At 38.0% G+C, this 24,418-nt stretch overlaps 4 protein-coding genes across 7 annotated transcripts in view; 1 reads left to right on the top strand and 3 right to left on the bottom strand.

The window, feature by feature from the left end:
* Nucleotides 1-171: 171 nt before the first annotated feature.
* On the bottom strand, nt 172-4,857 carry selenop2 (selenoprotein P2). The gene is made up of 5 exons (XM_077228708.1): nt 4,722-4,857; nt 4,324-4,572; nt 1,237-1,449; nt 939-1,047; nt 172-845 (listed from the first exon to the last, which is right to left on the bottom strand). The coding sequence occupies exons 2-5, from the start codon at nt 4,539-4,541 to the stop codon at nt 570-572; spliced, it is 816 nt and encodes a 271-aa protein (XP_077084823.1). The 5' UTR covers nt 4,542-4,572; nt 4,722-4,857; the 3' UTR covers nt 172-569.
* Nucleotides 4,858-6,442: 1,585 nt separating this feature from the next.
* LOC143737370 (uncharacterized) lies at nt 6,443-9,925 on the bottom strand. The gene is made up of 4 exons (XM_077228696.1): nt 9,638-9,925; nt 9,362-9,515; nt 7,521-7,693; nt 6,443-7,434 (listed from the first exon to the last, which is right to left on the bottom strand). The coding sequence occupies exons 1-4, from the start codon at nt 9,785-9,787 to the stop codon at nt 7,060-7,062; spliced, it is 852 nt and encodes a 283-aa protein (XP_077084811.1). The 5' UTR covers nt 9,788-9,925; the 3' UTR covers nt 6,443-7,059.
* Nucleotides 9,926-10,513: 588 nt separating this feature from the next.
* On the top strand, nt 10,514-14,947 carry toe1 (target of EGR1, exonuclease). 3 transcript variants are annotated; one of them, XM_077228666.1, is made up of 8 exons: nt 10,514-10,697; nt 10,953-11,047; nt 11,153-11,193; nt 11,274-11,370; nt 11,452-11,610; nt 11,695-11,954; nt 12,043-12,205; nt 14,240-14,947. In XM_077228666.1, the coding sequence occupies exons 1-8, from the start codon at nt 10,595-10,597 to the stop codon at nt 14,882-14,884; spliced, it is 1,563 nt and encodes a 520-aa protein (XP_077084781.1). In that variant the 5' UTR covers nt 10,514-10,594; the 3' UTR covers nt 14,885-14,947. The 3 variants fall into 3 exon arrangements, with proteins under 3 accessions (XP_077084781.1, XP_077084798.1, XP_077084790.1); XM_077228683.1 differs by having other exon boundaries at nt 10,608-10,697; nt 10,897-11,047; XM_077228675.1 differs by lacking the exon at nt 10,514-10,697 and having other exon boundaries at nt 10,794-11,047.
* Nucleotides 14,948-15,108: 161 nt separating this feature from the next.
* The window catches only part of tesk2 (testis associated actin remodelling kinase 2), a 33,721-nt gene continuing 24,411 nt past the window's right edge, over nt 15,109-24,418 (bottom strand). For both annotated transcript variants that reach the window (XM_077228654.1, XM_077228644.1), the window contains exons 7-12: nt 23,775-23,859; nt 23,590-23,673; nt 23,353-23,439; nt 22,600-22,741; nt 16,171-17,059; nt 15,109-16,064 (exon numbers count right to left, since the gene is read on the bottom strand). In XM_077228654.1, the coding sequence (XP_077084769.1) occupies nt 16,037-16,064; nt 16,171-17,059; nt 22,600-22,741; nt 23,353-23,439; nt 23,590-23,673; nt 23,775-23,859 (1,315 nt within the window). In that variant the 3' untranslated portion in view covers nt 15,109-16,036. The remainder of the gene's footprint in view (nt 16,065-16,170; nt 17,060-22,599; nt 22,742-23,352; nt 23,440-23,589; nt 23,674-23,774; nt 23,860-24,418) is intronic.

Below are 24,418 nucleotides of genomic sequence, written 5' to 3'. Positions count from 1 at the left end.
TGAGAGGGAGTTGACATGGTTAACCTTCAAACATTTGATATCTCTGAAAAGCCCATGTGCTCTTTACAGAACATTCAGACTTAAAACAGTGCCTTATATGGTCTTAAAGAAACCTCTACAGTGGAAAAAACTCCATTGCTGGGTCTTAGGAGGATATGATGATGCAAACACATTTTACACAGATTTTTATATTCTTACACCACTCAAACACATTCCCATTACATATCTTGTAGCTAATATAATAACAAATGCAAAGCAGTTAACATAATAAGCAAAGAAAACTCTTTAGTTCAGCAATGTCAGATATTCCTCAAAAGAAAGGAGGAAAACAGATATAGTGTGAATGACTACTTTGCTCCACATCTGTATGCAGACCCCTGGCTCAGGTTTAAAGTGCACACTTCATTAAGAACAATGAGATTCAACTAAAATCCCCCTTTAAGGGCAATAAAGGTCTGACATAAGAGCAGCTCTGTATATTTAAAAAAAATAACAATAAACAAACAACATTTTTTATAACTTCAAAAATAAAAAATCAACAATTATGCTATTGAAAAAAAAAATCTGTTTTAATGACTATGTTCTTCCTGATGAGAATGCTGGGTTGTCTCTTTTGGTACGCTGGCCACATCTGAATAACCTGTTCTGTTTCTGTTATTTGAATGATGATGGTGGTGATGATGATGTTCATGTTGATGATGATGCTCATGTTGATGTTGATGATGATGATGATGCTCAACAGCTACAGGTTCTGTGTTAGCCTGCTGGTTGTTCTCTCCTGTGGACGCATCTGCATTGTTTTTGGGGTTGTCAGAGCCTTCTGATATGGAGAAGTTGGCATTTAGCTGAAAGAGAGTATAGAAATAAATGAGCATTTGCAAATATTTCATAATTATGGCACTTTCTGAAACTGTATATTGTCGAATAATGTCACTCACTGAGCAGTTGCATATATTTTTGTGGTATGTAGCCCTGATGGCCGCTTCTATGTAAGGGTATTGAAGATAGCTGAAGGGCAGGACAATATGGAAGGTAAGATATCCACATCTGTGCAGAAAAGAAATACGGAAGGATTAATATGAACAACATAAGCAAACAATACTTGAGGAAAATATCTCAGATGTTCATTCTTCTAAGGAACTTGCATTTGAATACTAAAAGAGCCATCTGACCCTAAAGGGAAACTAGTCAAACTGGTCATAGTGTTTACTGGATTCAGAAGTGTTATGTTCATACCTGTCATACACTAAGAAATCATCCTTGTCACCCTCCAAGAGCTCCCAGACGTTGTTTTGCAGTGGGCTCTGCTGGTACACAGGGATGCCCTGTGCCGCCCTCCTCTTAAGTTCCCAGTACATGGCTCTGGACTGCGCATCCTGCTCATTGACGACCAGGAATGATATGTTAGTCAGCTTGCCATGGACCAGCTTGTCACGCAGGTCTCCCAACCTTCCCAACCAAAAAGAAGAGAACACAAGCAAGGATTCAGTTGAGCAATTTACCAAGATTTATCCTTCCGTTGTTTACAAAACACTGACATTATAAAATACTGTCCCTTTAAATGAGGAAATGAGGAAGGTCAGTCAACAAAATGGCTGCCAGTTGTACCCCTTATATACATTTGCGTTAAACATTGATACAAATTCAAAATATATAAAAGTCTATATATATATTATATATATATATATAAAGCTTTATTTTAAATTTTCATATATTGTATGTATATATATTCATATATTCCATAGATTCATTAAAAAAATTAAGATAAAACTGATTAATTATATAACTGTAATAATTGCATCATCATCCTGTTTCAAAAGTCACCTATTTTATTACTGTATCTGTATCTTAAAATGTTAACTTACATTTAGTGAACAGACTGATTTAGTAAACATTTGAAAAGTGTCTAAATATCACCATTGGGTCTTTTTCTAGCACCTTGTTTGTTTAAAATTTGCCCAAAAAATTATTTTAAAAAATCTACATCTTTAACTAAAAGACATTGCTTTTATACAGGTCCTTCTCAAAAAATTAGCATATTGTGATAAAGTTCATTATTTTCCATAATGTGATGATAAAAATTAAACTTTCATAAATTTAAGATTCATTGCACACCAACTGAAATATTTCAGGTCTTTTATTGTTTTAATACTGATGATTTTGGCATTCAGCTCATGAAAACCCAAAATTCCTATCTCAAAATATTAGCACATCATGAAAAGGGTCTCTAAACGAGCTATTAACCTAATCATCTGAATCAACTAATTAACTCTAAACACCTGCAAAAGATTCCTGAGGCTTTTAAAAACTCCCAGCCTGTTTCATTACTCAAAACCGCAATCATGGGTAAGACTGCCGACCTGACTGCTGTCCAGAAGGCCATCATTAGCTGCGTTTACATGGACACTTATAATCGGATTGACGGCTCAATCAGACTAAAAACCTTCATGTAAACACCTTAATCGATCCGATTGAGCTCGATCCGATTGAAATTTCGATCGGATTGAAAGGGGTGGTTTACTCCTTTTGTAATCCGATCGAGAGAACATGTAAACACTTGATCGGATTGAAAACCGAAACTTAAAGGACTGCGCATGTGCAATGACGTTGAAATAGCGTAATGACGTATGACGCGTGGAACAAGCTGTTCTTCCTGTTGAATAAAGTGAATATAAATGAGTGTTCCGTCATTAAAAAATTCTCATTTCACTCAGCGTCTGTGAAGTGGAGCAGGACAACGTCCCACCAGTGCTTGTTTCAGATTATCATCCATGGACGACTGGTTTTGGGCGCGTGGTTTTACTGCGTGATCAATAGCAGCACGGCAAAACGGTTCATGCTCATCGTCTCCAAATCATGACCAGAGACGGATAAATATTAAGTCTGCTGTTTAAAAAAAATAAAGAACCAATAAAGGAGAATAGTTATGCGCGAACAGCGGCATATTCGTGCAGTGTGTGCATGTCAAAAAATCAATTCCGATTTGAATCTTGTGACATATAAACGCGCACATCAACCCGATTACTTTATTTATAGTTCATGTAAACACCGTGTTCGGATTCATCAATCGTATTGATTTCATTCCGATTGTGTCCATGTAAACGTAGCTAATGACACCCTCAAGCAAGAGGGTAAGACACAGAAAGAAATTTCTGAACAAATAGGCTGTTCCCAGAGTGCTGTATCAAGGCACCTCAGTGGGAAGTCTGTGGGAAGGAAAAAGTGTGGCAAAAAACGCTGCACAATGAGAAGAGGTGACCGGACCCTGAGGAAGATTGTGGAGAAGGACCGATTCCAGACCTTGGGGGACCTGCGGAAGCAGTGGACTGAGTCTGGAGTAGAAACATCCAGAGCCACCGTGCACAGGCGTGTGCAGGAAATGGGCTACAGGTGCCGCATTCCCTTTTGAACCAGAAACAACGGCAGAAGCGCCTGACCTGGGCTACAGAGAAGCAGCACTGGACTGTTGCTCAGTGGTCCAAAGTACTTTTTTCGGATGAAAGCAAATTTTGCATGTCATTCGGAAATCAAGGTGCCAGAGTCTGGAGGAAGACTGGGGAGAAGGAAATGCCCAAATGCCTGAAGTCCAGTGTCAAGTACCCACAGTCAGCTGTTGGTGTTGGTCCACTGTGTTTTATCAAGGACAGGGTAAATGCAGCTAGCTATCAGGAGATTTTGGAGCACTTCATGCTTCCATCTGCTGAAAAGCTTTATGGAGATGAAGATTTCATTTTTCAGCACGACCTGGCACCTGCTCACAGTGCCAAAACCCCTGCTAAATGGTTTACTGACCATGGTATTACTGTGCTCAATTGGCCTGCCAACTCTCCTGACCTGAACCCCATAGATAATCTGTGGGATATTGTGAAGAGAAAGTTGAGAGTGGCAAAAGACCCAACACTCTGGATGAGCTTAAGGCCGCTATCGAAGCATCCTGGGCCTCATTAACACCTCAGCAGTGCCACAGGCTGATTGCCTCCATGCCACGCCGCATTGAAGCAGTCATTTCTGCAAAAGGATTCCCGACCAAGTATTGAGTGCATAACTGAACATAGTTATTTGAAGGTTGACTTTTTTTGTATTAAAAAAACACTTCTTTTATTGGTCGGCTGAAATATGCTAATTTTTTGAGATAGGAATTTTGGGTTTTCATGAGCTGTATGCCAAAATCATCAGTATTAAAACAATAAAAGACCTGAAATATTTCAGTTGGTGTGCAATGAATCTAAAATATATGAAAGTTTAATTTTTATCATTACATTATGGAAAATAATGAACTTTATCATGTAGAATGAGAAAATGACACAGCACAAGAACTCCCACCTGGCAGCCTGCGTGAGACAGAAGTGTCAGCTCGCTTTAAGAAGAGCCACAACGACTACATTTCCCAGAAGGTCTTTCATCGGAGTCTTGCCATCGATCTCCCACTGTGGGGCAGGTTTACAGATTCTGGAGCCAGTGCTTTCTTTCTCCACAAACAGTGGTGAAGCTCCCAGAAGAGCTGGAAAAGCAGACAACCACAGAGCCCAGAGAGCCTGCATCCCGCCTGATGAACTTCACCCGCTGCAACGGCTACACACATAAACAATCATCACTTCTTCAAAGTAATAACCTAAAATAGCCTAATTTTGATGTGTCATTAGTTCGACATCTTCATTTTATACCACACACATATGTAAAAAAAAAAAGCAACTGGCAGGAGGACATAGAGTTGCACAAACCTGAAGCTCTGTCCCTTGGTCTCTTCGAGTCAAAAATATAGAAATGAGGAAAAGTTGACTGTCCACACTTTTAAAGTTCTCTTCTGGACAAACCCTCCCCCTCAACAAACAGAACAAACGAGTAAAAGAGGGGATTGGGGACTGGTGTACTACAAAGTTTTCGTTGTGTGTGGGTGCTCTAAGACAAATACACACTAGCTGATAACAAACTAAACAACATTTTTGTGACATCTTCAGTGTATTTATATAGAACAAAGTTTGTGTCATATGTTGCCATGGGTGAATAATATATAACAACAATTGATAAAAGATAAAGAAAAGCTTTTGCAAAACACGAAACGAAAGTTGGAAATCATGCTATATAGACTATTCTTGGATCAGTCATGTGTTTTTTCCCCTTTGAATCTATACATCTAAAGTGTCCAAAAGCCATTTTAACACTGATGCAATACTTTGACTGATTGCTTGGATAATTAAGTTGACATAAGTTAAGATTTAAATTGAAATGCAAATATTGGAGTGTCTTAAAATCTTCAGGCAAGGGACCGTTTGCATAAACCTCTAAGACAAGTAAGACATTATTTTTATTCTCAAAAAAAATGAAAACTTAGACTGACTGCCCCTGACCAACTGCTAGTGGGTCACAAGACACGGTCTTAACATAATGACTATGTTTATGCAACAGGCCCCAGTTCATGAGCGTTGTATTTGAGACTCTGCCAGTTTGTGACACTGTTTGCTTGAGCTAAACATTCAGTGATCACATCATGTGAAAAACATGTGCATGTCTGTACATTTCTAATCCTGCTCAAATGATGCAATTGATCCTTCAGTCACCAATTACTATATAGCTTTGTTGAAAAGTAATTTAGCAAGAATTTTATTAAAATTTATGAGAATATACTTGTCTGCTCATACTGTACCTTTCCCTTGTAAAATCATAGGAACATTCACAGGGATGTCAGCCACACACTAAATAAAAGAGAAAATAAATTAGAGGCATTTTTTAATGTCTGGCCTCGCTGTATGTACACAAAAGTAAACAATCTGAAATTGAGACCCTAGAAAACATTGTTGAAAGATTTTACACCATCTCATGGACAGAGGAATTGATTTTAGTTTTGCAAACAGCAGTTTCTCATCCTTGAAATGATTGGGACAAAGTACACGCTTTAATCCACGGAGCAACAACCTTCAGGACACGTTTAAAATATCTGAACAGAAATGAACACAAACACAAAAAACAACTGTTAAAACACCTAGAACTAAATATCCAGTTTTTTTTTTTCAAATCAATGTTGTATTTAAAGTGCTTTAAGATGTTCCTCAAATATCCCTAATAATGTGCTCTCTGTGAATTTCTCAGTAAAACAAAGGGACAGTCTTAAAGGGACAGTCCACCGGAAAATTAAAAGGATTCTCGTTCAAACCTGTGACTTTCTTTTATGGAACAAAAAATCAGATACTTTGAGAAATGTCATAAAATAGATGTCAATGGTAACCAAAACTGTTTGATTAGCAACATTCTTCAACATTTCTTCTTTTGCGTTCGGCAGAAGAAAGTCCATACACGTTTGAAACAACATGAAGGTGAGTAAATACAAAAATATAGATTTGTGGGTGAACTATCCCCTTAAGACACACAGTGGATCTATTGTCAGGACAAGGGAACCATCACAATGCTGTTTCTGACTAAATGAATATGATAAAACCAGAAACTCTGGTTTGCAGACAGAAGTTTATTATTCAGAACAGTTTGGCAGCTGCATGAATCATTTGTGTGGTGGGTCTATAAATATGTGCAATCTTTTTAGCGGCTAAACTCCTTCACTACACATCATATACCAGGTTTACACCACTTTAACATAGCATAACTACCAATATACCAATTTAAAGTAGATATTTTGACAGTTATATCGTCAATATTGGCATTTCCCCAGATCTTCTCCAATATCTTTGTCTCAGTAGCAAAAATCAAGTTCAGAGTGATAACATTTGGATTTCAGGGCACATTTCATGTTTCTGTAAACAGCTGAAATTATTCCACCAACAATTTACCTAGATTTTCTCAAGCATAAAAGGTGCAAAATTTGCATCAAGGGAGAGCAAATACACAGACAGATGCAGCAAGACCAAAATATTTCTTTCTTAGAGAAAAGAACACGTGTAATATTGAATCAGCTGCAGACTGTTGTGGTATTTATGCAAATGGTTTTTAAAATGCAACAACAACAACAACAACCACCCACAATAACTTGAACCAGTAAACAAACATCATCTGCGAGTCCTGCCGTTGCTTCCCCTTTGGCTGGTTTAACAGTTAAACATTAGTGCAGTTTCAGGTCATGACACCAATCAGTCCTTCATCGCTCGTGACGTTGCCCTCTGGACTGTCACACGCTGTTATGATGCCCAGGCCGAGCTCTGCCAGTTCGTCCTGCATACTTGTGGTCACCATCATTTTGGGCTCCAGGCGATTGCACAGCGTCCTGTAAGAAGGCAGGGGGTAGCCCAGTTCCCTGAGGTACTCGTATCCTTTAACCCCCACTGCACAGCGGATTTTCCGGGCTGTCAGTAAAGTGTCATGGGACCACACTGCCCTCCGAGAACGCTTGGCTAGTGTTAGGGCGCGAATCTGATCCTCAAACAGGAACACCTGCAGCCCCTTTTCTATTTTACTCAGTTTGTAAAGACGTTTCTTCATCTCCTCTGCCTGTGTAAAAAAAGAAATGACAGAATGTTACCAGTGTTTTCAATCGATTATGATTCGTTCTTATGATTCATAAGAATAAATGTTACCTCTCTCTGTAGTCTGACTGTGTGCTGCTGTTGCTGCTCTAGCTTACTTTTATAATGCTGGCAGAGAGAACATGGTCGCTCTTCCTCTGCGCCCTGAACTCCATCCTCCTCTGAATCCACAGGGGGCTGTCGGCGGGCATAACCATGATCCCCCATGTTCAAGTCCTTTTCCACTACAGTAACAACATCATATATTCATTTACACAAAGTCACCTAAAAGGGATTGTTAAAGTAAAAACTTCCAATTTTCATCATTATTCTTACTGATAAGACTAAGCTGTATAAAGTTTTATAGATACCAAATAAATGACTAAATTATTTGTAATTACTTGCAGATGCGTTCACACCGAATGTTTCCAAATATATACATTTGTAGTGCTTTTAACACATTTTTTAAAATTACATTTTCAGGGAAATGGCTCAAAGATAAAGAGACCCTAATAGGAGATGGTGATGTGCAAAAAATGAAAAGGGAGGAAAAAATATATTTCAATGGTTTTATAAAAGTTTAGCGTTCCCCGAGAAATTTTGCGTTCCCTTTTAATTTTTTTGTTGTAATGGAAATAATATGAAGTGGGAGGAACAACTATTTGAAAAGGGAAAACTATTTGATTGCAGATTAGCAGATTAACGCAACGGTTTTCTGAGAAACGCAATACTTTTATGAGAGAACACAAGGTTTTATGAGCGAATACAAAGTTTCTCAGGGAAAGCAATAGATTTGCTAAAGAACGCAAATGTTTTGCGAGCAAAAGCCATGTTTCTCAGGGAAATGTAATACTTTGCTAGAAAATGCAAAAGTTTTGCGAGCGAATGCAAAGTATATCAGAGGAAAAGCCATAATTTTGCTAAATAACGCAGAAGTTTTGCGATTAAATGCAAAGTTTCGCAATCTAATGCAAAGAATCTTGAAGGAACGCAACACTTTTGCGAAAGAATGCAAAAGTTTTGTGAGTGAATGCAAAGTTTCTCGGTGGAAAGGCAATACTTTTGCTAGAGAACGTAAATGTTTTGCGAGTGAATGCAAAGTTCCACAAGCAAATGTAAAAGTATCTAGAAGGAATGCCATACTTTTGCGAGAGAACTGAGGTTTTATCAGCAAATTTTCTCAGGGAAAAGTAATACATTTGCTAGAGAACGCAAAAGTTTTGTGAACATAATCCAAGTTTCTCAGGGAAATTGAATACTTTGCATTTGCCATCGCAAGACTTTTGCGTTCTCTAGCACAGTATATCAGAGGGAACGCAATACTTTTGCTAAAGAATGCAGAAGTTTTGCGAGTGAATGCAAAGTTTCGCAATCTAATTATCTTGAGGGGGCGCAATACTTTTGCAAAAGAATGCAAAAGTTATGTGAACAAATGCAAAGTTAATCAGGGAAATGCAATACTTTTGCTAGAGAACGCAAAAGGTTTGCATGCGAACACAAAGTTTCTAGAGGAAATGCAACACTGCAAGAGAATGCAAAAGTTTTGTGGGTAACTGCAACATTTCTAGGGAAATGCAATACTTTGCCAAAGAAAGAAAGGTTTTCAGGGAAATGTAATACTTTGCAAAAGAACGCAAAAGTTTTGTGAGCGAAGGTAAAGTATCTTGGGAGAACGCAATACTTTTGCAAAAAAAAGAAAGTTTTTCAGGGAAATGCAAGACTTTTGCTAGAGAACACAAAAGTTTTATGGGCGAATGCAAAGTTTCTCTGGGAAACGCAATACAAGTGGCAAGTGCAACAATTTTATTAGCCTACACAATAGCATTGAAACATAATTTTTCCTCCCATCTAATAGCTATTAATAATATAATTTTTCCATCACATTGTGCCCTTAGGGACTCTAAAAACTTTACCTGGCTCATTTTTAACAGGTAACGCTACTTGAGGGGTGACAGGAGAGGGAGGGTCGGGTACATTGAACAGTGTGGGGATTGCGTTTGGTTTGAGTTTCCTTCCCCCTGCTGGTGATCTGGCGATCTCCTCAAACTGGCTTTCCTCAAAGTGGTCCTGTCACGGAAATAAAGCTTTATGGCAAGAATATAGATATATAATTATACCAAGAGGATACCAGAAGAATGACTTCATTGTTTTCTTCTGCAGAATTTAATGCTCGCATGCTTTTCACTTGCCTGGCACAGTCGGGAGCAGGGAGTTGGTACAAAATCACGCCGACAGTTTACAAGCCACTTTCTCATGCGCACGGGGTCTTTCGGAAAGCGAAATAGCTGCTTTCCAATAGTTGTAGAGTTCGAGCAGTTTGGAGCGGAGCATCCACCCATTTTTAGTTATGTTCGCCAAATGTTTAACTTACCATCTGGCCAAAACAACAATGACACGTAGCGGTCTGCTAGCAGAGGACTTAGCAGGTGTATTATTAAATATACGTTAGACGTCAGAAAAAGAGATAGCAGTTTTTTTAGCAGACATAAGCAATGACTTCACGGGCGGTCTCTTTAATGTATTGAGTAGAAAATACGATTACTTAAAACGAATAAATTTTACTAGTAAGTGAAATGCAGAGTTTGTTTGAGCCAAAATGGCGCCGGTAGGCGACTTGATGACGTATGATGTGAGAGTTGACTTTAGTTTTGCCTGTATGAAATTCGTTCACATTTAGAACATGCACATAATGTAAATAGTTTTTATGCATAATTTAACCGTTCAGAAAATGCGAGTCTACATGTAGTTAAAAATACAACTACGCGTATATAAAGGGAGAAAGATATGATGATAATACTACTACTACTACTAATAGAAAATAAATAAAATAGAATTAGTGATAGCTTATGTATCAGGGTCTACTGATAATTTACATTTATTCAATAAACTAAGTGATCCTCAAGGATTTACAGGAAATCCATTTTTTTAAGTTTGCGCTATTCTTTACTTGTGAATGTTTTGTGAACTGTTTTAAAGTGATTAATAGTAATAATACATATTTTATTTTTTATTCAAACAGTAATGCTTCATACTCCAGTCCAGTAGGGGGTGGACACGGGCATTACGCCATCCGCCATAAAATGTAGAAGAAACTCCAACCGGAAAGAAAATATACAGACTCACATGTTACACAGGCGATTGAACTTATGAAAGTAATAGGAACACATTTACGAATTTTACGTTTAGAGTTATACATTTTGGAACAGTTGGAGAAACGCGAAAGCAAAGCAATTAATATTATGGTACCAGGTATATTATAGATATAGTCGATTATGTTTTGTTACTCTACGAAATGACAGTTTATGCACGTCTACAGTATCTGCTTTGACGGCATCATCATTTTGTTTTACGTAAACATATAACAACGGTGACGTAGAGCACTCACTTGTTGACTTTGATAAGAGTGGTAGTTTGCAAAGACCATTAAGAAAATCTCTGTCTTCAGCAGATGTGTGGTATTGGTTAATTTATCCAGTGCACTTAAAATGTCATCCTCCGTGTTAGTCCCTGTAATAGATGTGCAGGGAAACAATTTTAAGGAGTTATGGGCAGCAATGGTGTTAGCCATTAAAACATCTTCATTCATCGCCATTGATACGGTGAGATAAAACACATTCTTTATTGAGAAACTGAACTGAATGAGAAAATTCATGTGTTTAATACTAGAACGGAACAAGATGATTCATGTATGTGGTCTCTTTTAGGAACTGAGTGGTCTTGGATCAAGGAAAGCTCTTCTTGCGGAGTATGTTGTGTGATAAAAATATTATTATCCAGTATTATAAATGACTGGGAAAGTGGTAATGTTTTTTTTTGCCTTTAAAGATCCATTGAAGACAGATACAAAGCCATATGCCATGCAGCCCGCACACGTTCAATACTTTCATTGGGGTTTGCTTGTTATAAAGAGCTTGACAACAAAGTAAGGATCTTTGATTAACATATATTTTCCTACTGAATATGTAAACGGACATTGCATTGATTGTGTTTTTCCTGTTTCTAGGCTGACAGCACATACCTGGTCCAGATTTACAATCTAACCTTGCTTTGCTCAGAGGAATACATCATTGAACCTCAGTCAGTGAAGTTCCTTGTGCAACATGGATTTGACTTCAACAAACAATACGCTGAAGGCATTTCTTATTATAAGGGTAATGATAAAGTGAGTATGAAGCTGTAAGATAGAATGTCAAGATGTAGAGATTTCAGGTTTAGAGACTTTAGGTGTATTTTGTGTTTCTTTTAGGGAGATGATGCCTATGGGGTAAACATGCGGTCCTTGTTCATAGAACTGCTTCAGGCTAACAAGCCCCTGGTGGTCCATAATGGGCTGATAGACATGGTCTTCTTGTACCAGTGCTTCTATGCCCATTTACCTGAGCGACTGGGCACCTTCACTGCCGATCTGTCCCAGATGTTTCCCTCAGGCATCTATGACACTAAGTATGCAACAGAGTATGAGCTGCGGTTTACAGCCTCATACCTGGAATATGCCTATAAGAAGTGGTATGTGTAATACCTCAATATGCCAAAAGTAAAAAATGCACATATCTGTTCAGTACCTAAACGTTAAGGTATTTCTTTTCCTTCACAGTAAGCTGCAAAATGGCAGAGACATTGAAGGAGGTGGTAATGGGAGTCGTGTGTTCCTAGAGTTTTGTAAATATACAGGCAACATGCAGAGCTACATCGACTACAGGCCTTGCTTGGACAACCAGAATCAGGATGGAGCCCTCAACATCTGTATTCAGTTCTCTGTGAGTTCCTCAAATTCTTTGGGGTTATACTACCGCTCAAAAGTTTGTAGTCAGTACGAGTTTTTTTTTTTTAATTTGAAAGAAATGAATACTTTTATTCATTTACATTACATTTAGTCATTTAGCAGACGCTTTTATTCAAAGTGACTTACAAATGAGGAGAACAATAGAAGCAATCAGACCAGCAAGAGGGCAACATAATTTTTTTAAAATATAAATCAGAGAAACAAATCAAATAGAAAAATGCAAGTGCTAGTATTAATTGGTCAGGTGCTTATGGAAAAGATGTGTCTTTAGACATTTTTGAAAAATGGCTAAAGACTCAGCTGCACGAATTGAGACAGGCAAGGTCATTCCACCAGCTGGGAACAGTCCAGGAAAAGGTCCCTGAGAGTGATTTTGTGCCTCTTTGGGATGGCACCACGAGGCGCCGTTCACTTGCAGAACGCAAGCTTCTGGACGGCGCATGAGTCTGAACTAGCGAGTTTAGCTATATTGGTGCAGACCCAGTGGTTGTCTTACTAGGCAAACATCAGTGTCTTGAATTTGATGTGAGCGGCTATTGGCTATATGTTTCTATGATTCAAATAATTATGTACTACGTTTTCCACAACAGTATTAATCTGCGCAGCAGTTTTCAACATATCTTTACATAAAGACAGTATTAAAATATTAGAATAATTTCTACATTTTTGATCACGTGACATTGAATACTGGAAGAATCGCTGCTGAAAATTCAGCTTTGCCATCATAGGAATAAATTACAGATTTTGCAGCCTTGGTGAACATGAGAGACATATTTAAAAAAAAAAATATATATATATATATATATCTTACAGACCCCAAACTTTTTGCACTATTGTTCACACACACGCACGCACGCACGCACGCACGCACACACGCACGCACACACGCACACAAACACACACACACACACACACACACACACACAAACAAACAAACAACTGGCCAAAAGTTATGTCTGGCCTAGGACAATTTATATCTTCAGTTGTGCAGTCAATTGCTTTGTTTTGAAACATGCCAAATTGTGCGTACATCATTTTTGGCCAGATTGTCATACAAAGACACTCTCCGCCTACTGACCAAGCAATGTTCTCTCACCATTCCTGATTTCTAACACGCACTTACAGCGTTCGCTGTGGTCTTGCGGATATTACAGCAGAAACGAAAGCTGCTGCTCTCAGTATGTTTTTCCGTTGTTTCCGGGAGCGTTCATATGTATATTGCGTGAGCTAATTTTGTCCATTAGATCAAAAGATCTGAAAAAAAAAACCCATACATAGACCTTACCCTCGAAGAAATCAGGACAGAAGTGGTTTAAATTGGACAAAAGAGCACCAGGTGCAAACGGGTATGTCTCCCTCGTCTACTTGTGATCTGATCGACCACAGCGCATCTTAATACCTGGTGTAAACAGGGCCATACAGTGTCACTGTTGTACATCCTACATGTACTTACTATAATAACAGTAAATTATGCATAGTTACCTGTAACTAACCCTAATCTTAATTATATAGCATGTTGTTAAATAAGTACCGAGTAATATTTATTGTATAATTACACTGTAACAAGTACACCTTAAAATAAAGCGAGACCAACATTTCTTTAATGGCATCTTTTTATTGTCAATATTGATACCTCTGTTATTGTACTTTTTCCTGAGGATAACATTTTTTTAATAATTGTTATTTATCATTTAACAATGTTTAGTATTGTTTCCAGAATATGATCAAACCCATTTTGATGGGTTTCAAGTCGCATTTACTTTTGCCTTAAGTGCGAAATAATTCCAGATGACATTTCCATCATCTGTTCTGTTTAAATGAGACATCCGTTTCTTTTTTTATAAATAAATAAAATCAGTAGTTAATAAAACCGTGTATATATTTTTGTGAAGATTTACAGTATATAAATATAAAGTAATGAGGTCTCACTTAAACTCATCCCTTCATCTTTGTATTCCTGAAATTTTATACGAAATTGCTAATGTTTTCTGCTCTGCTCTACTGCTAGGCTTATGGATGGTGTCCTAATGGCTCTCAGTGCACCATGTCACATGACACAGACCTTATAATTCAGCATGATGAGAAGACCAGAGAAGACAAGAGGAAGAAGAGGAAGCGCAAGAACAGAAATAAAGATTCTAAAGGGGCCTCCGAGTCATGCAGTTCCCCACAGGGGAAAATTTTACACTTTGAAGGAGCTGAGCTTGACCAGGCGTTACCCATGTCTGAACCAGCACTCCCTGAACATCAGGAGAAGACTGCGAGAGCAGAACCAACAGACGCCACGCATGCGTTTGAACCTGGGGAAACAGCCAGCAAGAATGGAAATGAGGAATCTCAGCCAGAAGCACCTGCTGAAGCTCCTGATAGACCAAAAGAGAAGAAAGTCGAAGGAGGAACTCACAGAGCAGGATTTGACGCTTTCATGACTGGGTATATTTTTGCTTATGCCAGAAATCTGACAAAAAACACAGAAGAATCCAGCACTGCTCCTCTCGTTCCCACATGTCTCAATAAACTGTTCCTCAGTGGCAAGTCTGTTCCTCTACATGTAGTTAAAAGCACCTTCTCCAAGTCTTCAAAGGCTCATGTGCACAAGATGGACCATGTCTGGGGAAAATGCACTGCTGTAAAAGCTGAAGGAAATGCATAGAAACATTTGATTTTTAAGATTTCAAATGTACATTTTTGGACAAATAAAATCTAAGTTTTCCTATGTTTTCCTGTCCTTATAATGCCTGTTCCCCCTTTCTGATTTAATGTACATTTAAACTATTATTAAAAGTGTGCTAGACTTGATAGGCATTTCAAAGGAGCCATTAAAGTATAGATAACAAGGTTAATGAAATAGTACATTAGGCAAAGCCACAATAAAAATCAATAGGACATTTTGAATTTATTTTAAACAAATGGGAATACACACATGCATTTAAACAATTAAAGCAATATAAATGGGGAAAATTACATCTCTTTCTCATTCATTTACAAATCTACAATCTAAAAGTGTTGAGAAAACAGTCAGGACTGAGAAAGCAGAAAAATAGAGTTAAGAATAAACTAGCAAGAACTGATATCTTCAACGTACAGAAATATAATCATCAGATCTTATAAACAACAACAACATAGTTTAAACAGTTCAGAGACAATGAGACATAGTAAAATTATTTTTCTCTCCTTATAAATATCAAAATAAATCCTCTCTATAAAACTATCATGCCTTGGTTAAATTTATTGCATAGAAATGTAGTGACAAATAACAGATTAAAAAAAAGTTCAAACCATTAACTTATGTCAAGTGCAATTACGATTTTAAGTAGATACAGACATGGGACTTTTTTTTTTAAGACCTGAGGTCAAAGTGTGAAAATCGTCCTTGTCCTGAAATTACCATGGCACACACCGTTAGCATAGGATAAAAACGGGAACTTTTTAAGATGCGAGACGACATGGAATGTTTGCTGCAGATTTTTCGCTAGGCCCACGCAGTGCAAAAAGACTCAAATCACCTTTCATTAACTTATGAAAAAATTAGAAACAGAAATGGCCAAAGCTGCTCAAATATACATTGGATACAGTTTGTGGACAAACTTTAAAAAACAAAACAGCTTTTGTGGTAACTAATGTGGTGCAAACAATAGCATGTATTATACAGAAAAACAGAACGTGTCTCATCATTAGCCCTGTGTGAAGTGCCGTCCATTGTATCTCCCTGTTCGAGTTCTTCATAGTGTGATGGCTCACTTCTAACGCATGGACCGGATCAGTGTTTCACACCTCTGTTTCCTGCTCCCATGTTCAGTCCTTTTTAGCTTAAGTTACAAGGGTTTCCTTCCCTTAAAGGAACAACATATACAATGTATTATCATATTAAAATATTGAATGCATATAAATCTCTATTTGCGTGACCAAACTCCTTTCTACACTATCTAGATATCACACCTGGAGATGTGGCCTCCAGAAGACGAGGCTTTGCAGGCTGTGAGGACTATCGGACAGAGTTCCTCAGGCTCCACGGACATGCTTAGCGTGAGCGAGTTCTTGTTGGAGATCGTCATTCCATCCTGTTCTTCAGCCTCCATGTCCTCGCAGAAGCCACCGAGACTTCCGTTGTGCATCTGGCTGAGGACTGTGTCCTTATCATCCGGAGGGCTTCCTCTGCTACTAGAGCAGTCCATGGCCTCTGCTTCTCCTCCATCACAGAGTACACGAGAAGACCAGTCCTCCGCTTCCTCCTCTTTGTCGGCTTGCGGCTTGAATGGAGGGATCTCTGTTACAGCGTATTTCTTAGCCCAGATGCTGAGTGTTTTTTGGGGGTTTTCACCGCTGGGCTGTCCGGCTTCGTTCCTGGACATGGCGTGAGATGAGAATAAGACTTCTGAGGGGGGCAGCCGGGGAGAGACAGGGAGCGAACGGCACTGTCGACCGGGCAGCTGCCAGAGCTCCGTCCAGGAGGTGGAGCAGTTGTTGCCAGAGGCACCAATGTTGGGTTGAGGCTGGTATGAGCTTTGACTGCCGTGAGGTGCGTGCAAATCAAACATGAGCGAGAAGACCGACTTGCTGGGCATGTCATAAAACTTGATCTTGCCACCTTTTAAGTCCTCTCTGGCACTGAAAGGGTTGACTTTCGGTAGCCCATGTGTTAAGCCCCTAGGTCCTGGGTTGTAGTAAGGGTCCTGGACGTTCACTTTGCGGGTGGGTTTACGAGAGAAAATGTCGGACTGACTACGGGAAAGCCAGATGTTGCGACGTGGGCGGGGGGACTTGGGTGGAATCTTGTCGTCCTGAAAACCAAGAGGATTTAACCTCTTTATACCCTTTTCACCTGGACCTAGAACAACAATAAGAGAGGTTGAGACCACATTAGAGTGTTTCTATGATAACACTTTACAGTGAGATTCTTTATGTTAAAGCTGCCGTCGGCAACATTTTTTTGATCATATTCAGTGAAATCGACACTATAATCCGACAGAAAAACATAAATAAAGTGGTTTTAGAAAAAAAACCCGAGCTTCTAACTCCTCCGTGTTATTTGTTTTGCAAAAATCCACCGCTCCCGGATCATCGGGTCCAATCAGTGCAGGGGGGTGTGAGATCTGACTGTCAATCACAGGTCGTGCACACGCCACCCCTTGTGCACGTTACAATCACATGCACACACCTGAAGTTCGCGCAGTAATGAAGAGTGATGGCAGAAAAGATTCCAATTCCTCGGTTAACCTCAAGAGCTAGAAGGTCAAAAACAACACAGGAAAAGAGAACACCTGCTGAAAAGAAAGAAGTAAAGAAAGAAAGCGACCGTGCCCGTAAATAAACCAGGATCAACATCGGATCGGCATTTGAAAGGTGGACAGATTTACGTGATTTAATTGGGTTCAAGCTGGATGCAGAGCTTGCAACATTTCTTCTCGACAGGTAATTGTGCTTTATCAACCAGTTACTTTATTTCTTACTGTTATGTTCGTAATCCAAGTATGTTTGCCCAAATGTGTTGGTATGGATAGCTAACGTTAGCACTTGTTGGGCAGGTTCGTTAGCTTTGTTTGCACTGAAATCCGTGTGAACGTAACGTTAGGTGGATAAACATGTCCAGATGAAGGGATAAAGTTTGGCTTTTTGGAAGAATCAATGCTAAGTAAGAACAGTAGTAAATAGTGTTGGGTGATATGCTCCATTTTCATATCGTCCAATCGTCAGCCTGTGAGATCGGCGATACACGATATTATCGTGAGGGGGTGGGGCTAACTTATTTGATTATTAACTTGATTATTTACTCATTAATTTGCTTGTTTTATTACTTCATTTTATATGAGAATATTTTTTTATTTTGCTAGCAAAGGTGGAGTGTTTATTACTAGGCTAACAGGTTATTTCCCTGTAGTATAGTGAGGTAAAAAAAAGATCCTAATCATTTTTGTATCTGACTCGAGTATTTCAACATGTCAGCGGGAACTTTACGGACACACATGATCCTCTCATGCCGTTACAGATGCAGCATTTTGACTGTACTTCTGCACAAGATGAAAACGCGTTTTAATTTCTAAGGTCAAGAAAGAGTCCGAGTTTGCATACATGTCCTCCCACCAGTGCTCGCTCTGTCTGTTTGCACTTCACAATATGTGCACTTCAATAAGCCCAAAGAACGCGGGTTTAAAATGCCGGGAAAAATCAGAGTAAGGGGCAGAAATCTAGCTGAGTCGATCGATTTATACTTAAACTTATGACTTGACTCCGATAAAGGAAAACAGGTTAGTGCGTTTACATGACCACATGCATTGTCAGTTTATTCAGAATAATCGTGTTGGAACGTGCATGTAAAAGCACTCATTCTCTGAAAGTGAAAGTAGAAACTGAGAGCTTTCAGCATCTGTTGCCGCATTAAAGGGTTAGTTCACCCAAAAATGAAAATTATGTCATTAATGACTCACCCTCATGTCGTTCCAAGCCCGTAAGAACTCCGTTCATCTTCGGAACACAGTTTAAGATATTTTAGATTCAGTCCAAGCGCTTTTTGTCCCTCCATTGAAAATCTATGTACGGTATACTGTCCTTGTCCAGAAAGGCAATAAAGACATCATCAAAGTAGTCCACGTGACCTCAGTGGGTTAGTTAGAATTTTTTGAAGCATCGAAAATACATTTTGTTCCAAAAATAACAAAACGATGACTTTATTCAGCATTGTATGCTCTTCCGGTTCTGTTGTCAATCCGCGTTCACAAGGCCAGTGTTGCTGCTGACGTAAGACGCTACTGACGTGTTATCTGGTGCGTCCGTGTATTCAGGTTCAAATAAATATGTCTGGTTAAAAAAAAATGCAAGTCTTCCCCTGTGTCGAAATCCTTAGACATGTTTGCAAAGATTGTTTTGTTTACAGCGTGCGTCTCCCTCAGACTGTAAACGAAGCTTGGGCGCACTAGATAACACGTCAGCTCGTTTTACGTCAGCGGACTCATGAACGCGGATTGACAACAGAACCGGAAGAGAATACAATGCTGAATAAAGTCGTCGTTTTTGTTATTTTTGGAACAAAATGTATTTTCGATGCTTAAAAAAATTTAAACTAACCCACTGAGGTCACATGGACTACTCTGATGATGTCTTTATTTCCTTTCTGGACAAGGACAGTATACCGTACATAGATTTTCAATGGAGGGACAAAAAGCTCTCGGACTGAATCTAAAATATCTTAAACTGTGTTCTGAAGATGAACGGAGGTCTTACGGGCTTGGAACGACATGAGGGTGAGTCATTAATGACATCATTTTTGGGTGAACTAACCCTTTAACGCCCCGTTCTCTCAGAGACGACGGCGACTATCTTAATTTACTGGAAAAAATTAGAAGAACATTTCTTCTTAAACAAGTGTTTGAAGCTGCTTTTGATTTTCATAGATGGCAGAGTTGTGCTGTATTCGTGAACTAAAGACTGGCCTATATAATTTTAGTTATATTATTATTATAAATATTTAATTGTATTGTTTTTAGTGTTATTAGTGTCATTAAACATTTTGTTAATGTGCTATGGAAACAAAATACTGATGAACAACGATGCCGTTGTCATCTTGGATCTGTATAAGATATGCGTGCGTCTGTTAAAACAAGCACTCTTGAGAATTTGTAAATGGATCACCTTGCAATTCAATTTTGATGTGGGATGTAGGCCTAGTTTTTCATTCTGTTTTAAAAACATTTTCTTAGAGGAGTCCTCATAAGCACGTGTCGGAGTTGTCGCATGTGTTAGGCTATGCGGTGATGTCATTATGAATTTAGGCAAGGCAAATTAATTGTAGTTCCTAATATTAATTTAATAACAATACTAGCTTTATAATAATACTACTAATAATAATAATTTAATACGTTCATGGTAAAACGAGCCAATTATCGTATTGATATCGTCAAAGGCATCAGCCATCGGCGAAATCTCAGACTATCGTCGATACACGATACTATCGTCTATCGGCACAACCCTAGTAGTAAAGCTACTGTTATTGTATGTGCTATCTGACTAACTCCAAATACTCCATGGTGTTGATGGATGCAGACGGGCGCGTTCACAGAAACTGTGTTTCACACGCACTGACGAGCACGAACTCGGTGGTTGGGTATTCGTTGATAGTGGGGGAGGGACATGAGAGTTGTAAACATTTAAAATTTTGCCTAAGTCCACTCGATCTGCCAGACTTGCCGACTGCAGCTTTAACATTAGGCAGTGCATTAGATAAAAATATCCAAGCAAGAAAAATAATTGTTATAAAAGTATTGTTCATTGTTAATAGTCATTTCTATGTATACTACTACATTTTAATATCTTAACTAACCTTCACTACCATACAAATGTTAGGGGACTTTTTTTTTTATAAGTTGTTAATACTTTTTAGCAAGGATGCATTAAATTGACAGTAAAGACACTTTTATTTATTACAAAAGAATTTCCACTTCAAATAAAATGCTATTCTTTTAAACTTACTATTCGAAGAATCCTGAAATCAATACACCATCAATCCTTCTTCCAAAATGTTTTTTGTCTTACTCTGATTCACTATTTTAAGCCCATTATAAGTGTTTATATTTAAGACCAAGTAGGATGTTTTTCGAACGAAATTGCGTACTTGGGTCACTCGCCCGTGCGTGTCTTGTTAAATCCGTAAATAGAGAAAAGTTGCCCCGGATGTGGGAGTAGCATTAGTTCGTTGTCACAACGAGAGAGAAAGGCTGACATGGAGCAGCTAAATCTCAAACCTCCAGGTAATCACCAGTTATATATATTAAAAAAAATAAAAAACCTGAAATAAGGAGCTTCTGCCTTCAAAAAGAGAACACAGCTCATAATAAAATGTGAATCAACATTTGGTTTGGCTTTTCAGAGAAGGCAAGAACTGAGGGTGTTGAAATGTTGTAAAAGCGATGTGGGGATTTATTACTCAAAGGTGAGGAAGGCATTTTATTGAACAGATAACTTACCATATGTAGCTCTCTAACAGAGTTCATTGTAAAATTATCTATTGTGAAGGGCCATTTCATTATGGTTGCTGCAGCGCTGTGCTGGAATTTAAGGAAGTACCGTATCTATTAATGGGTATTATTACAGTAACTTCTTCAGCTTGAGATCCTTTCCATCTAACCTGATAATTAACCCTAGTAGTGAATGTTTTCTGAGCAGTAGGATAACCATATTCATCCGCACAATCACGTAAAGCTGAAGCAAAACAAACCAATATTCTTCTGCAAAATGCTTTGTTAACCACTAGAGGGCCACAAGTTACATATTACGTCTTTAAGCAGCAAGAACAAAATAATAGTAAGAAATGTTTCTTGAGCACCAAATCAGCATATTAGAATAATTTCTGAATGATCATGTGACAAGACTGAAACGCTAAAACGCTTAATGCATTAGACTGATATTAAAAGAAATAAACTATATTTTTAAACTCAGTAGGCTGCGCTTAATTAGTATGGTGTTTACTATGTACAGAAAAGCAGATGAGAACATATTAGAACTTATTCTGAAATATTACAATACATATTTTGTATTTTAATATACTTTAAATTTTAATTTATCCCTGTGATGGCAAAGCTGAATTTTCAGCATCATTACTCCAGTCTTCAGTGTCACATGATCCTTCAAAAATCATTATAATATACTGATTTGCTGCTCATTTCTGATTATTATCAATGTTGAAAACAGTGCTTAATATTTTTGGGAAACAGTGATACATTGTATTCATGAAGAATCCTGAAAAAAAAAGTAGAAACAAAATATTTATTGATTTGAAATCTTTTGTAACATTGTCTTTACTGTTAATTTTTATCAATGTAATGCTTCATTGCTGAATAAAAGTATTAATTTCTTTATAAATAAATATATATATAAATGACTTGTATAACTGAAACTTTAAATTAGCCTCAAGCCACACACAATAATTTTGTGAATTATTCCTTGTTTGTGCAGGATATGAACTAGCACTGGAAACGAGGCTGTGAGATTGCAAAGCAAAGACAAAAAAAGAAAAAGCTGTGCATAATTAGTGATTCCCATAAGGAAAGAACATCCAATCCATAAAGCTCATAGACAGACAATGTTACTGTCTCCAAAACGGTTCGTTTTCTAGTCTTCGTGTTCGTAGAACTCATTGGCCCTGCGATACTACATGGAAAGAGAGTGTTTCATGATATGAGCAAAGCCTCAGCGGGCGACAGGATGTACTAGCCCTCTGTCAAAGCAACTCACATCAAAGATGCATTCAAAGCACATCAAAGTTTGGTGCCAGAAAGTGAATAAAAAAGTATGAAATGGACACCAGCAGTTTTCATGATCAGCTTAGACAAATAAATATCAGTAATGAAATAAATGCTTTTGCATGAATAAACGCACCTTTAGGCATGTTTTTTTTCTCAACCTCTCCAGCAGTTAGTAGCATCCTCTCCCTCTCAGAGTCATCAGCCTTCAGCTGGATCTGGATTTCTTCTAACCTCTTTACTAAATCTAGGAATGAGGGCCTGAGCTTTGGATCCATCTGGGATATATGTGGAGGAAACAAGAACATTAAAAAAGCATCAGTATCTAAATCTGGAGGAGCTCCATGTTCTCACTTCTAGAATGTTGCACATCACAGATATTATAGTTGGACAGTTGCATGTTGTAATTGCTTGTCTGTTGATAAATTGATATGAAATGTTATTACATTACGTACACTACCATTCTAAAGCTTTGGGTTGATAAAATGCTTTAAATGTTTCAAACTTTTTTTACTGACCCCAAACTTTTGAACAGTAGTTTATATGATAAAACTATTGGAAAAAAAAGAAAAGAAATAAAAATACAGTATGTGGTAAGAATATAAATCAATTATTTGGTGCATCCTAAAAAGAACTACCAATACATGAATGATTCTTTTAAAAAGAAACAGCAACACTTTATTTTATAGTGTCCTTGTTACATGTTCTTACTATAGTAATAACAGTAAATTATGCATAATTACATTCAACTAACCCTCAACCAAATCCTAATCCTACCCTAACCCTATAGTAAGTACATGTAGTTGATTAATATTACTCAGTACTTAAATGTATAATTACACTGTAACAATGACACCTTAAAATAAAGTGTAACCACAGAAACTCTCACATTGCAACAGTTGAAGGCGACCTGAAGGAAGTCAGGGGGACAATCTCCAACCATGTGCTGGAAGGCATGGTAATCCAGGCCAAAGTTCTGCGAGGAGCACATGAGCGGGTAAACGTCATACTTAGGACAAAGAGGTTTTAATGACTAGCATAAACACGTCATGTAGTAACAAATTTTATCTCCAAAACATTTATTGTAGAGGTTTATAACAGTGAGTTACTGCTGCTGTGGACTCACTTCAGTGCGAGGTAAGTAGTCGGGATCAGCCTGTATCCTTGCAATGATCTCGCACAAAATAATGCCATATGAAAATACATCAGCCTAGAAATGAATACAGAGAAATGATTATGTGTCCTGATAAATGCTGGCCTGAAACAAGCTTTGTTATAGTGCTGAGTGCCGACTGCAGCTGAGAATCCTACCTTCTCGTTATACGGCTCGTCTCTTAACACTTCTGGAGCCATCCAAAATGGGGATCCCACCACAGACAGCTTCTCCCCCTCAAAACTGAACACAGAATAGTGGTCTGGTCAAAACGCTAACATGTTACAATGCTTTCACACATTATATAAATACAGACACTTAAGCACTTATGATGACTTTAATGGCACCTGAAAGTTCAGTGGAGAAAGCAATACTTTGTGCTGGATCGAGAAGGGGTAGCTAGTTGATCAACAACAAGACTACTTTCTAATTTTTCAATTCTATGTTCAAAGATTATATATTTTTTGAGGCAGTGCTTTAAATAGAACTTTAGCTGTTAGAACTGTCTTCCATGTTTATTGAACATCCCAAAAAAAGTGGTCATACTCACTCATGTCATTCCAAACCCATAAGACTTTAGTTCATCTTTCGAAACACAAAGACAGATTGCACTCAAAATAGAGCTTCATTTAAGACATGATTGTGTTATTGGAATTAGATGATAATTTAAGCTTGACACATGAGAACAAACATCATTGTTTCTTGCTAAAGCGCAAATATGTTTATGCATTTTTGATGTTCTCTATGCATGAACATTTAATTCAGACTTTTATTCAGATAAACATAAATTAATGGACATGTC

This window comes from Siphateles boraxobius, unplaced genomic scaffold (genome assembly GCF_051911475.1).
Source record: "Siphateles boraxobius isolate OS27281-9 unplaced genomic scaffold, OSU_SipBor_1 1, whole genome shotgun sequence".
Taxonomy (NCBI): domain Eukaryota; kingdom Metazoa; phylum Chordata; class Actinopteri; order Cypriniformes; family Leuciscidae; genus Siphateles; species Siphateles boraxobius.
The sequence above is the reverse complement of the archived record's forward strand: the minus strand, read 5'-3'. Positions and strand labels throughout refer to the sequence as shown.

Excerpts from the sequence above, each read along its gene's own strand:
- LOC143737370 (XM_077228696.1), bottom strand. The coding sequence starts at position 9,787 with ATGGGTGGATGCTCCGCTCCAAACTGCTCGAACTCTACAACTATTGGA. Across the intron at positions 7,694-9,361 it reads ACCTGTTAAAAATGAGCCAG|TGGAAAAGGACTTGAACATG; the intron begins GTAAAGTTTTTA and ends TTGTTACTGTAG. Across the intron at positions 7,435-7,520 it reads CAGTCAGACTACAGAGAGAG|GCAGAGGAGATGAAGAAACG; the intron begins GTAACATTTATT and ends TTTTTTACACAG.
- toe1 (XM_077228666.1), top strand. The coding sequence starts at position 10,595 with ATGAAAGTAATAGGAACACATTTACGAATTTTACGTTTAGAGTTATAC. Across the intron at positions 10,698-10,952 it reads AATTAATATTATGGTACCAG|TCCCTGTAATAGATGTGCAG; the intron begins GTATATTATAGA and ends CCTCCGTGTTAG. Across the intron at positions 11,611-11,694 it reads ATTATAAGGGTAATGATAAA|GGAGATGATGCCTATGGGGT; the intron begins GTGAGTATGAAG and ends TGTTTCTTTTAG.